Source organism: Peromyscus maniculatus, chromosome 4 (assembly GCF_049852395.1).
Source record: "Peromyscus maniculatus bairdii isolate BWxNUB_F1_BW_parent chromosome 4, HU_Pman_BW_mat_3.1, whole genome shotgun sequence".
Taxonomy (NCBI): Eukaryota; Metazoa; Chordata; class Mammalia; order Rodentia; family Cricetidae; genus Peromyscus; species Peromyscus maniculatus.
In genome coordinates this window covers 43,211,371-43,225,137 of record NC_134855.1, presented here as the reverse complement: position 1 = coordinate 43,225,137, position 13,767 = coordinate 43,211,371, and the positions used below count along the sequence as shown (strand labels likewise).

The following is a 13,767-nucleotide window of genomic DNA, read 5'->3' as shown; positions in this document are numbered from 1 at the left end:
GCTAGAGAAAATATAGCTCAAAGCTGAGCCATAATGAATGTGATTGATGTTAACCTGTAGCCCTGCCTTGCTAAAATTACAGAAACATGGACAGTACTTAGAAGCAACTGACAGTGTTCTTTGCCCTCTGAAACTTTCCATCTAAAGAGGTGGGAGTTGTGATCTGATTTGATGCATTTAATTAAAATAATCATTAGTGGATGTGAGCATACTCAACTTTATGAGACTCTTCTTGATGTGGCTGGAGTATTCGTAGTTGTTTGACTACTGCACAAGTGGAGATTCTAAAGCAAGTCTATCCTTCTTTCCACGTCATCTTCACTAACCACTGTCCTTTTTGTCTGAAGAGTAGATGTTGCTCATGTTACTAATGTGTCATCATCAGTAGCATTATGGCGTCACCTTTAGTCATTGCCATTTTCCCATATGTGACAGAGTGTTTCCCAATCACCTGATTAAAAAAGGAAGAGATTCACATCTTTGACATGGGCTTTGTTTCCAGAAATTAAATGCAACCAGCTCTTCTGAAGGAAGCACAGTTGATGTTGCTCCTCCCCGAGAAGGCGAACAAGCTGAAATTGAACCTGAGGAAGACCTTAAACCAGAAGCTTGCTTTACTGAAGGTAAAGAAACTCTAACATGTTGAAATGTCCCATCCTTACAGAATCTGGATATGCCTCCTTTAAAAGAAACATGTAAAAGAAATGGTGAAGGCATGTTTATTTTTGTTTTCCCTGTTTCCTCCAACAACTCTGTCTTAAATTGCCTCAGATCTTAAATTTCCAGACGAGACTACAGCAGAGACTGTGTCTGGATAAATGTGGAAGTGTGCTAAGTGCATATGTTGTTTTGTTGTTTGCTCTGCTTTGCATTGTTGTCCTTATCCTCCAGAACATAATAACATTTGAAATGTGTGGCATTCTGCACTGTCATGTGATCCACATGGCAATCAGTCCCTTCAAAATGTTTGAGGAGTGAGGTCACTGGACTTACAGATACTGCAAAAATTACATCTCATTCCTCCCAGTTTCAAATTTGGTTAACTCGTGCTCTGACGAGAGCTGTTTGGAGATGGTGCTGAGCTGTAGGATGTTGGCATGCGAGCATGTCATTCTCATAGTGATAAACTCATCTTGCGTAGAAATCAATAAAGATTTATTGATTCGTTGTGGTTGGATTCAATATGACAAGTAGGAGCTAAGAGAGAGCAACAGATTAGATAGAAATTGAAAATCATATGAAGTCTAGGAGGCAGAGAAGAATAGAGCGGGGTAAGAGACATGAGTGCAAAGTGAGTCATAGGTTAGGTGTGACTAAGAAATGCACTGAGGCTGAATGTAAATTAGCTTGAGAAAACTGACAGTGGATGTCACCTGGAGAGACAGTGGGATTTTCTGTCCTTGAAAAGAAGGGAGTGAAACCCCAGGGTCATGTGGAAATATGAATAAACAACTTACATATCTAGCTTTGCTTCCAAACCAGTGCAATGAAAAATGACTCTATTTTCCTTAGTGGCCTCAAGGCAAAGAGATTCCAATCTGCATTGAAACAATAACATTTTTATTTGAACGAATGTAGAAAAATACCATAAATTCTAAGTCTATAAGTTAAGTATGACTCATTATATAGAAGAGTATTGAAACAAAACTAGACAATGCAGCAGCCAGTTACCTATAAAATGATGAACTAGAATTGGGGTGAGGAAGAAGTAAAAAATGTTATTTTTTCATATTAATGATCAAAGCATATTTTTTCTTAATTTATTAAATTAATGTTGCCTTTTAGGGTGTATTAAAAAATTTCCCTTCTGCCAAGTCAGTACAGAAGAAGGCAAAGGGAAAATCTGGTGGAATCTTAGGAAGACCTGCTACAGCATTGTGGAACACAATTGGTTTGAGACATTCATTGTCTTCATGATTCTTCTCAGTAGTGGTGCTTTGGTAAGTGAATGTGTACTAGCAAGAACCAGGTTCTAGTGAATTAGCTGACTCTCTGGAAATATTAAAAGTGTCCATTCAGTTTAGGAATCAAGAGAATAGGTGCGTCTGTGCCATGTAGAGATGGGAACTCTCCACAAAATTTTGTTCAAAACAAGTCAGAACCATGTTTTTCTCTGCCAGCTCACAAAAAGTGACACAAAGACTTATACTTAACTATAAAATCTCGGCCTATATTAGCTTAGGCTTGTCCCACTAGCTCTTATAACTCATATTAACCCTTTTCTTTTCATCTACATTCTTATATGTGGCTTGGTTACCTATACTCTGTACTGTCCATCCTGATTCCTCTCCATCTGCCTGGTAACCTGCTTTTCTTCTTCCCAGAGCTCTTTGTCCAGAAGTCCTTGCTATAACTCCTGCCTAGCTATTGGCCATTTAGCTTTTTATTAAACCAGTCACAGTGACACATTTTCACACAGAGTAAAGGAATATTCCACAACAACCATGCAACACTCAGAAGGAGCCTCACATCTTGTGTTTTCTCACCAGATATTTTCCTCACTGACACACCATTCGCTGAGACATTTCCCTGGCTGTGCTAGCTCACCAGAAAGATGTCACCCAGTCTGCTCTAATGACTGTATTTACGGACTAGCTGTGTACCTTGCTTTCTTTAAGTTCAGTAAACTTATTCTTTGAAAATAAGCAATGGAATCACAGAAAGTATTGTTGGAAGAAGTCAATTCTATCCCTTATGAACTGAACGTCTTTAGTTCATCTTCCGTGAACCGAAGCATGTCTTTTTGCTGTGATTGAGGTAGACACTTTTGGGTGAGAAGCAGAGCTAAAAGCACATATACAATCAGTGAATATGCTGACATTTCCCTGGCCATCTTCCCCAGCTAGCTTTGGCCTTTAACTCTGTCTGATAGAAAATATTTGTGTGATCCTAGCCAGTACACCTTCAACTGTTGGTTGGTTCTCCAAATTAGACTAAAAAATTTTTAAAGCATTTTGGGTAGGCAGGTCATTAAGGTAAATAAAGTTTTCTTGATTCACAGGCCTTTGAAGATATATACATTGAGCAGCGAAAGACGATCAAGACCATGCTGGAGTATGCTGACAAAGTCTTCACTTACATCTTCATCTTGGAGATGCTTCTCAAATGGGTGGCCTATGGGTTTCAAACCTATTTCACCAATGCCTGGTGCTGGCTGGACTTCTTGATTGTTGATGTGAGTATCAGAGATGATTTCTAGGAATCACTTTAAAGGAACGGGGTTCCATAGTTCATGTATTTCTGTGACTGAGACCTTATTTCACCATGTAACTGTAGAGATTAAAAAAAAAAACAGTAAATTCCACAATGAGAAGTCGTTCACATGGAAGAGTAGAAGAAGTGCTCCAAATGTAGAAGTGGTGAGAAAAAATACACCCAGGGAGCCTGCTCTCTGCCATAGGCAGACGGCAGTGGTTTTGTTAGGTAAGTAAGTCTGTTAGCTGATTGACTGGATCTGAGCAATTAGCTTATTAATAGAGCATTTAAAAATCTCCAGGGAACACAATCATGGTAGGCTGGGGTCTGGTGGCAGGAATTGTGAGATTTGCACTTTAAGTCCCAACTAAAGTTCTTGTTACTAAGTAATGATAAATTGACTCATTTACTATATTCCTTAGGCCATGTATCTGTAGAGACAATGAAATGCTTCTATCTTTTTAAATCAGTAGCTGGGCATCCCAGTAGCCAGTGAGCTATTTAGCGTGCAATGAGTGAGACAAACGTCTGCTCTGACTGACCTGGGGTGAGTGGTTAGAGCAACATCTCAGCATGGGATCCGTCTGGCCTGGAGACTATTTAATCTTTTCAGTCTAATAACAGAGACACAGTATGGAAAAAACAGTCAGCTGGTACCCGGTAGTCTGTGATATCTCACTGTTTAAAGCCGTACAGTCTCCCAGTGGAACAAGGCACTCCACGCCCTATCTTCTGGAGGTGTCCTAGCAATTAAAAGCTCTCAGTTTTTAGCTTCACACTTGCAGTAAGAATCAGGGATTGCTGTATATGAGCATTCGTTCAGCGTAGCAATTTTAGCAAGCCTGGGTCTGCCCAACTACTACTGTCTTTATTCTACAGCCAAAATGTGGTCAACCATCTGAGCTCATCAGAAATCTTCCATTAAGTTTCTTTTAATACACCATAAATGACTTCCAATCGCCATGGCAGGTCTTTCATGAATAATAGAGATGTATCTTAGGTTGTCCTGGAAATCTCTGCACAGAGGAAAGTTTAATGTCCTTTGTTATGTAGCTGGAACGGATCTTTAAAGCTGGCCTTTATTGTAATCTACACATTAGTAAACCGAAGTTTAAATAATTTTCCTGAAATAACTACTAGTCACAAAGCCAACACTTTTGTCCAAATTTCTTGATTCTCAATTCCGATCTCCCTTTTCCTTCTATATTTCCTGGCTAACGGTCCGTATATTACTTTGTCATGCATGGCAATCGTTTATTAATGAGGTAACCTCGTAGATTTCCTTTACTTAGAAAACAAAAGTATAATGAAAAAACTTCTCAAGGCTAAGACTTTATATCATATTTAAAAATTATGTAATATAGGCACTTTGGTATCTTCTATTGAGTAATATTTAAACGGGCAAGACAATTATGCCAAAATTATTTGTCTTTTAGTGAGTAGAAAAATTACTGATTAGTTAAACCCTTCTCCTTCTACGAAAGTTGTTTTATATTAGATTTTTATCTACTAACCCCTAACAAGATCTGAAATATATAAATTAATGTTAATTGTTGATAACTTATCTTCAAAGAACTAGATCAACTGAGTTACAGTATATACTGGGTTAATATTATTTTTCAAAATACAAATAAATATCTTTTTTATTACTATTTTCCTTCTTTTTTTTTTTGAGACAGGGTTTCTCTGTGTTGCTTTGCACCTTTTCTGGAACTCGCTTTGTAGCCCAGGCTGGCCTCAAACTCAGAGATCCACCTGCCTCTGCCTTCCAAGTGCTGGGATTAAAGCCATACACCACCACCACCTGGCCTATTTTCCTTTTTATGAGTATAGGTACTTTGGTACATACATGTCTGTGTACCACATGTATGCCTGGAGTCCACAAAAACCAGAAAAGGAAATCAGATCCTCTGGAACTAGTTAGAGATGTTTGTGAGCCACCATGTGGGTGCCGGGAATCTAACTTGGCTCCTCTGGAAGAGCAATGGCTACTCTTAACCTCTGAGCCATCTCTCCAGCCCCCAAATAAAATATCTTAAAAGTAAATTGCTGAACCTATACCAAACAGCCACAGTTTGCAACAAGGAATACTTAATATCTTTGAAAAATGTATTCATATACTTGAGGCATGTACCTGTTTTTTAAAAAAAAAAAATGTAACCTCTTCCAAATCCTACCTATATGTAAAATGAGGCCACAATGGTCTTTTTAATCTCCTAAAATCAATCCACTTACTCAGGAAATCTGTTTGAAAACCTGATAGGAAACTTAAGGTCTTGTAGACAAAGGAGACAGGTGGAAACGGGCCAAGTTCTAGCAGAAACTGTATTCCATAGGTTGGGAAGTAGCGTAAATAAGCTCCGATTATGGAAACAACCAAGTCTAAATGGAAGATTACTGCTTACCACGAGACAGGATGTGCCTCTGGGTTGGGAGCAGGAAGTCGTTGTCAGGACGACACTGTCCAATGGGTGTCCCTGAGAGGTGGTCAGAGAGAGGAAGCCTCCATTCAAAGACCCGAGAGAAGAGAGAAAAAGAGTCATTTGGCTCTAATGTGAGGATCAGAGTGGAAATGCACTAGACAGAGAAGAAAACTGCTGTGCTTGCCTGGGATGAAACACAAGGGGAGAGACAGAAACTGAGTCTGAAGGGTACTACAGACCTCACTAGGTATTGTAATTATGTATGCAGTACGTGTTGACGGTTTACTACAAGAGGGAGACTTGCGGAATCATGTCATACAGAGACGTAATCAACATTTTTAGATGGCATTTGGAGGAAGGAAGGTAAATAATGGAGGTGGGGAGATGGATGAGGAAGTCGTTTTAGTCTTTCAGTAAAGAAGAGACTTTGTTTCCGACCAAGGTCATGATTTACTGATGAGCATGATATACAGAGTGAAGAAACAGAGTAGGTTTCCTACACAGGTTTTCTTCTACCTTAAACACATACGTACCAGACAGAACCAGCAGCTGGGGGTGGGGCAGGCTATCAGAAAACAGGTTTGGCACAGGGAGTGGATAGTGGGTTAGGAGAGGAATATTTATCAGACAGTCAGGAGGAGATAGTGAATTTTATACAAGTCTTGAGCTCAAGAGCAAAGCCAGATTCATGTATGAATATAGGGCTTAGCCAGTGAGAGATGCTTTTTGAAGCTACAGACATGCTTTCCCTCACCTAGGCAGAGTGAAAATTAACAAAGGACGTGCAGAAGTAAAATCTGCACTTTACCATGAAGAAGCTGGGCAAAAGACCAAACAAAGCAAACCATAAATTGGAGTAAGTAGTGATAATTTACAGGAAAACCAATTATACGTGGGGCTCTTTTAAAGGAAGACATTTCCCCCCAAGGCTTCAGGAGGGTTTAGAGGTGTGAGTACAGAAAATAGAAGCTAGGATATAGAAAGGAGAGGTCGATGGTGTTGTGAATAAAAGATATCATATGGAAGTGATGGGATAAAGTTCTAAAAAAAAAAAAAAGAATGAGTAAAGAATGGAGAGGAAGAGGCCCCCAACCAGCACGATGGTTCAACTTAGAATGAAGAAGGCCATCTTAACCCATGCTTCTGTCTACCACAAGATTGTGCTAGACAGATCACTTTTTCCATTTGGGTAACTGTTTATTATCAAAATGATCTCATCATCATAAAATGCATAATATATTGTAATATTCCAGAACTATATAAACTCTCTTTACCAATGCTGCTAGACTAGATGCATAACTTAATTAATATTTACTTGAAATATATTGAAAACAACCAGCATCTGTATGGTCCTTGCGGGTTTTTATGCAAGCATAACATTATCCATCAGCAAACTCATCTTCGTCACTTGTAATTATAGACATCATAAACAGACATAATCATTTTCACAGTCAAATCAATGCTTCAAATCCAAGGTTGCACTTAATTAAAGATGATGTACCCATTAACAAAGACACTGTGATTTTGTTTTTGTTTTTGTTTTTAGCATAAATAGCATGCAGCGTGATTTTTGTTGTAATCACCTTAGAGGATCAAAGAAGTAAATATGAAGAGATCACATGATTCAGATTGCTCATTTTTAAACCAACAAAAATAGTGTTTCAGATGTTTATGGAATTAGTTGTGGAAGCCATGCTTCTACCATGCTGGACTTTTCCTTTGTCCAGAGAGGAGCATTCAGGTCATCTTTTCACTATCACAGACAAAACTGCAATCATCAGGATACATGTATTTTCATAACTTGAGAGCCTTGTGATTTCTCTAATCAAGTACACAAAGACCCACAAATATGCTAAATGTCCTGCAGTATAAACTCCCATTTTTACTGGTGGTGAACAGCGTGTATGTGTGTGTGTGTGTGTGTGTGTGTGTGTGTGTGTGTGTGTGTGTGTGTGTGTGTTGAGGGGGTGGTTCTCATGTTCAGAAAACAAACTGAGGCTTCCACCCAGGGTTTCCCACTTCATGTCACCAGTAATGAAATAAGCAAACACTCAAAGATGAAACAGAATAATAAACAGGGAGAAATTTTACTATAGGACAAAGCACACACTTAAGGGATTGTGGGTATCTGAAGAGAAAGGAGCCAGGCTGGAGCTGGGGCTTATAGAATACTTATCTAGCATGAATGAGGCTCTGTATTCAATCAGAGAGGGAGGGAAGGGGGGGAGGGAGGGAGGGCGGGAGAGGGTAGAGGAAGGAGGGAGCTATAGGTTGCAGAGATTTGGATAGCTCCTTTTGGCAAACTTGAATGGGAAAGAATTATCAGCTAAGGCAAGAAGACACGGGATTTGAGGAATGTGTTGGGGTTTTCCTACAATAAGGTTACTCCTTTGTTGTCTTAATTTTTTCTGGGGTGACACAGACAAACATCAGCTCACCTATAGGGGCACTAAAGGCAGACCAAATTATGATTTCACCAAAGTTCAGCTTGATACAGTGAGTTTATTTGCTTTTCCTAGAGAGCACAGGTGAGGAGTTTTAAACAGGAGGATAGACCCACAGCCAGGTCCCACTCCATCGTGGATGGTGACCTCACGGAACTGCATGGCGGTTTACTTCCAACTAACCTTTTCTTTTTATCTATCCCCAAATCCCTTACAGCTGAGGGAAGGGAGCAGAGAAACAATAGCTGGAATCTTGGGTGAGAGGCTTTGGACCCTCCCTTTCTCCTTAATAGGGAAGGAATGTCATTACCACAGGACTGTCAACTCTTGCTGTGGTTAGCAGGGGCAAAGTCCCTAGTACCCCGTCAGACCCAGAGGAAAAACACCATACAACATCATCTTTTCTGCCCTTATGTTTTCTGATGACATCCTGTGAATGAAGGGAGCAGATAGTGTTGCAATGCTAACAATAAGGAGATCTTATTACAATGAAGCAAAGGCCTGTGAGTGATCTTCTAGGCTTCCAGACGGCCCCAGGTGATTTAGTGTGCTCTTGCTCTAATTCAGATCTGAAACTCTGGAATTCCGTCACCAGCCTTTGGTAGGGATGCAGCTGGCATTTTAAAGAATTTCTCCCTATTGTCACAGGGCAAATTGTGGATCCTTTCTTAGTCTCATTAATAATAATAAGAAATAAAAGAAAAGAAACCGAAAATAAAGCTCCAGGACAAATTTATTACTGTCTCAGAGAACTACAATAGGGTGGGCAACTGTAAATCCTGGACTATGTGTAGAAAGTTGGGGTTGGGGAGGGAGAGGCTTTCAAAGAAGAACGAGAAGGCCCAGGATGCCAGGGGAAGCGTGCCCAGCCTTTGTATATGAAAAGGGGAAAAGGAAAAGATGGAAGTTACACTTTGTTGTTGACAGGCCATGGGACAGAGGAGCCACACACCAGCCTGGTGGAATTTCTTCAAGTGGCTGAGTGGGGCAAAGGCTTCTGCAGGAGATAATACATTATCTCATTACAGAAATAATTATTCTTCTCATCTTCTTGGCATGGCTTTAGGGGAATCAGTCTTCTTAAGAGCTGACCTCCTGGCCAGGTGATTGACAGGCCCACATGGATTAACTCTTAGTATGTAATGTTCCAGTCTCTGGAGCAGAACACAACGTTGGGTCTTCACCCAGGGCCAGAGGAACAGTACATTCCTCCGACGAGGATCAAATAGCTTTCTCTTAATGGGCCTCAGCGGAGTCCTGCTATCATCCTCAGTGTCCTGCAAGTTTATTGTGACATTCTCCTCTTCAAGAGTAGAGACCCTAATCGCCCTGGGATGATACCTGGGTCTCAGTGTTTACAAACAGGACACATATCTGCCTATATTTGCCATTTTTCTGACCCAAATATGAAAGTTGGGAAGGTCTTCCTTTTTACTCAAAGTAGCACAGAAAAATTTCCATGAGAAAAACAAAAGGCTTTGTTTTCAATTAAATCCTGGGACAGTGAAGAGAGATAAAACAAGAATTAAAATTAATCTTTTCAGGCCGGGCGGTGGTGGCACACGCCTTTAATCCCAGCACTCGGGAGGCAGAGGCAGGCGAATCTCTGTGAGTTCGAGGCCAGCCTGGACTACCAAGTGAGTTCCAGGAAAGGCACAAAAAAGCTACACAGAGAAACCCTGTCTCGAAAAACCAAAAAAAAAAAAAAAAAAAAAAAAAAAAAAAAAAAAAATTAATCTTTTCAACATAAAAAAAGGTGTTTAGGCTGTAAAATAATTTAGGAGATGGGCTGAAATTGAGCAAGTATATGCACATAGAGAGAGGGTATATAAAAACATATATAAAAATAATTATATATAATATATAGTATATACAATAAATTACAAAACATAATTTAGTATATATAAACATAAACAAAATTATGTTATCATATATACAATAAATTATAAAACATAATTTTGTGTGTTTTATATAGTATAAAAGATATAATTTGATGTATATGGTAAAATATAAATATATGTAAATACATGTGTGTATATATACATATGTATTCATTTCTACCATGAAAATTCAGAGATCTAATTCCAGAGTGTTCACTATAAGGAATTCATGTCTGTCTGTGATGGAGTTTTAGTGAAAACTTCACAGGGAGCCTGCAAACCGCCTGTAGTTAAGGACAGAATCAAAATCCTTTCCTGTTTCTGGCCAAGCTCAAGAATTGGAACTATTAGTTTTGAGGTCCCCGCCCCTAAACCTATCTAACCTGTCCTCATCCTGTGTACCCAGCATGCTGACCTCCCAGGTTCCACTTCCCCGAGAAATATTTCGATAACCCACATGCCACTCCAACACTTTCACGTGCTTCACTGGAAAATCTCAATTGCATGAGGCATTGAAGAGGCTTTGGCTGTGTGACAGAGCAACTCAAGCAGTTAAGGACCTACACTCTTGAGCAAGGATAGATTTCACTCTCGGCTATGAAGAGAGCATTGCATTTTGCTCTCGCACGGCTGGACAGGGTGGATTGAGGCAAGAAATAGTACTCAGCTTTCATGTACACAGACTGGCTATCACTTCTCTGGGTAGCTCCATCCTATTTTCAAGGAACCTAGTGGCTCCGGGTCCAGAGCGGTCATCAAACCGCTTTCTCACTACTGTAGACGTGTGGGTCTCTGCCGCTTCCTTAAAGTCGTGTCTCTGGGCTTTCTGTGATCCATGGATTCAATTTAATCTGTTTGCTGTCCTTCCTTTTGTTAGCATTCCTGTGTTCCTTTGCCATCCTTTTCTCTTGAGAGTTTCATCCAAATAGGGAGCATAAGTAAATACTTACTCAAGTGATAGGTTGGAATTTGAGTTTAAGAAGAATCTGCATGTGTTACTGTTTGGCGAACGAAGGAAGTCATAGTGGGAACTTAAGGCAGGAGACTGGAGGCAGGAGCCGACGCAGACACTGTGGAAGATTGCTACTTACTGGCTTGCTTCCCCTGTGACAGGGTTTCTAAGGAATACTGAATTTATTTAGGTTTCTGTATACCTCAGAGTAGTCCTCCTGTTTACTCAGTAAGAATTCGGTCTGGTTCGAGCCTAGACCATCATTTTAGGACACTGTCAGCAGCGCTGCCATTTGGGGAGACCTGCTTTGTGACATCATACCACCCCAACACCTTTTTATTCAGCCCCCGGGGCCAGCTCTTGAGTTAGTGCAGCCCACATTCAAGGTGTGTCTTCCGACCTCAGCTAACCCAGTTAGAAAAAAAATCTCTCGATCATGCCCGAAAAGCAACCCAACCAAATAACTCCACATGGAGATTCTCTTCCCATGCGATTTTAGATTGTGTTAAGGTGACAATCTAGCCATCATACCCTGTCTCAAATTCTTGAGCTTGGCCAGAAACAGGAAAGGACTTTGATTAATTTTTTTAATTACCTAATCGAAATTATGTATTTCAAAATCTCACACCTGTAGGGTGTGAGGATCATCTGGCTGTGATAACTGTCACCTCATTGATCACTAGGGTTGATTTGACTAATCTGCCTGGCTATTTAAGTATCTGCTTCCTCTCAAAGCTGTGCACTGGGTGGAAGAGAATGACCTTCCCCAATAGAAGAGGAGCAGTCTTCAGTCAAGGGTATACCAGGAACTGGGATCCCCTGTTAAAATATTCCAAACAAGCACCGCCTCTGCCGCCACCAAGTCCCCAAGTCCCCTATATAATTTTTTTTTAGCAAGTTAATAAAAAAATCAATCACCTAAAGTGATTATATTATTCTTTAGAGTGGTTTTTATCTTGATTCTCTTGTGTTTTATGTCTAGCCACTATACTTACTATGACTTCTCCCACTTTCTTGTTTCCATTACTCACTTCATTTTCCAGAAAGTGTTAAAAAGCAATATCAGTGATGGGAAGATTCTGCCATTCTAGTTCCAATGGGAGTGTTCCTAGATTTTACCATTAAAAAGGCACAAATACATAGTACAGCATTCTAAAAATCTAGTATATATTTTTTTAATTATGAAGTGTTTTGGATTGAAGTATATCATCAGAATGTATGAGGTGATGTGCCCAGTTTTAATCTACCAACTGCTTATATTGAATTTAAGAATTTATCCTTGCCCATCTGGAAGGGAAACCAACTCCTTCTGCATTGTTCATCAATGGGTCACAGACTTCAGGGTGTCCTTCAGAACGATCATTCCCTCCTTCCAGAGGACTTTATTTCTCATGCTCAACTGACACACAAGTGTAAAACAGTGTGATCACAGCTGAACAACCCTAGAAAGTCTACCATGGAGGTTTACTGTGTGGTGTGGCATGTGCTCACGTTCCTGTAAATTCATATTAAGAATTCAATTGATGTGAGTTGATTATCTTCCTCTTTGTACATGTTAGCACGGAATGCTTCCTGTGATTTCTGCTAAAAGAAGATTGGAACACAAGCTTGCCCAACTAAAAGTAAACAATATATGGATTTGTAAGCACAGGGCCCAGATCCAAGTTTGGAGCTTCTCTGATGCCTATTCTTAGGTTAGACATTAGATAATGAGTAAAAGTGATCGTTATAAATTGCCCATGGCTCAGCATAGAACATTACCTCTAAACTAAGTATCCTAAGATCGTCAACATTCTTCAGGAATTTACATCTGCTTATAAGAGAGTCAAATTATCTCAAAACTGATGTTAAGGTATAAGGGAAAACTGTAATCAGAATATATTGCATGAAAACAACCTATTTTCAATTAAAAAAAAGACTTTTGATCATATAAATTAATCCATTAAACTGCATTTTTGTCCTGTACAGAATAACATTTTAACTTCAATCAAATGTAAAGTAGAAAAATATTTGTATAACTACTAAAATTGTGATAATCTTATTAGAATGATTTGCATGAAAAAACAATCATTTTACATTACTTGATTAAACAAACTTACAGTCAACATTCACCAACCCCTCATTTTTTAAATCCTCTCTATTATCCCAAATAAATGAAATTTGTTACAAATCCCCACAAGGTCAGTCAATTTTTGATTATCTGCCTAGAAACTTCCATATTGAAGTAAAAGCAGGCTAAAGAAATAGTTTGGGGAGTGTTGTTTGGCTTCTTTGGGGACCACCAGCTCACAAAGAACAACATGGATGCTTCTTATTAATTATAAAAGCTTGGCCTTTAGCTTAGACTTGTTTTCAACTAGCTCTTTTTACTTATTTAACTCATATTTTTAATCTATGTTTTGCCACATGGCTCTTTACTTCTACCGAGTACAGCATATCCCACTTGATCTGAGTCTGCTGGCAAAATCCACACACCTAGATTCCTCCTCCCAGTTCATCTCTCTGCCCAGAAGTCCCGCCTATCCTCTCCTGTCTAGCTATTGGCCATTCAGCTTTTTATTAAACCAATCAGAAAGTGCCTTAGGCAGAGACACATCTTTACAGTGTACAAAAAGTTTATCTCACTAGACAGTGAGCTGCTTACCACAGCAGAAAGACCTGTGTTCTGAACTCTAACACCCATGCAAAAAGCCAAGTGTGGTTGCATCCTGGAACTCACTGGACAGTAAATATTGCTGAAGCAGTAAGCTTCAGACTCAGTGTGAGGCTCTGTCTCAATAAATAAAACAGGGAGTGACTAAGGAAGGCACTCATTGCCAAATTAATAAGTTTCACAGCTCTCATTGTGCCTGGGTGCAGATCTGACATCTGAC

General features: G+C 39.6%; 1 protein-coding gene across 7 annotated transcripts in view; it reads left to right on the top strand.

Annotated features, from left to right (window-relative positions):
- The window catches only part of Scn3a (sodium voltage-gated channel alpha subunit 3), a 110,754-nt gene that overhangs the window by 79,719 nt on the left and 17,268 nt on the right, over positions 1–13,767 (top strand). For all 7 annotated transcript variants that reach the window (XM_076569578.1, XM_006977167.4, XM_015996004.3 and 4 more), the window contains 3 exons: positions 503–623; positions 1,786–1,940; positions 3,002–3,175. In XM_076569578.1, coding sequence (XP_076425693.1) covers positions 503–623; positions 1,786–1,940; positions 3,002–3,175 — 450 coding nt within the window. The remainder of the gene's footprint in view (positions 1–502; positions 624–1,785; positions 1,941–3,001; positions 3,176–13,767) is intronic.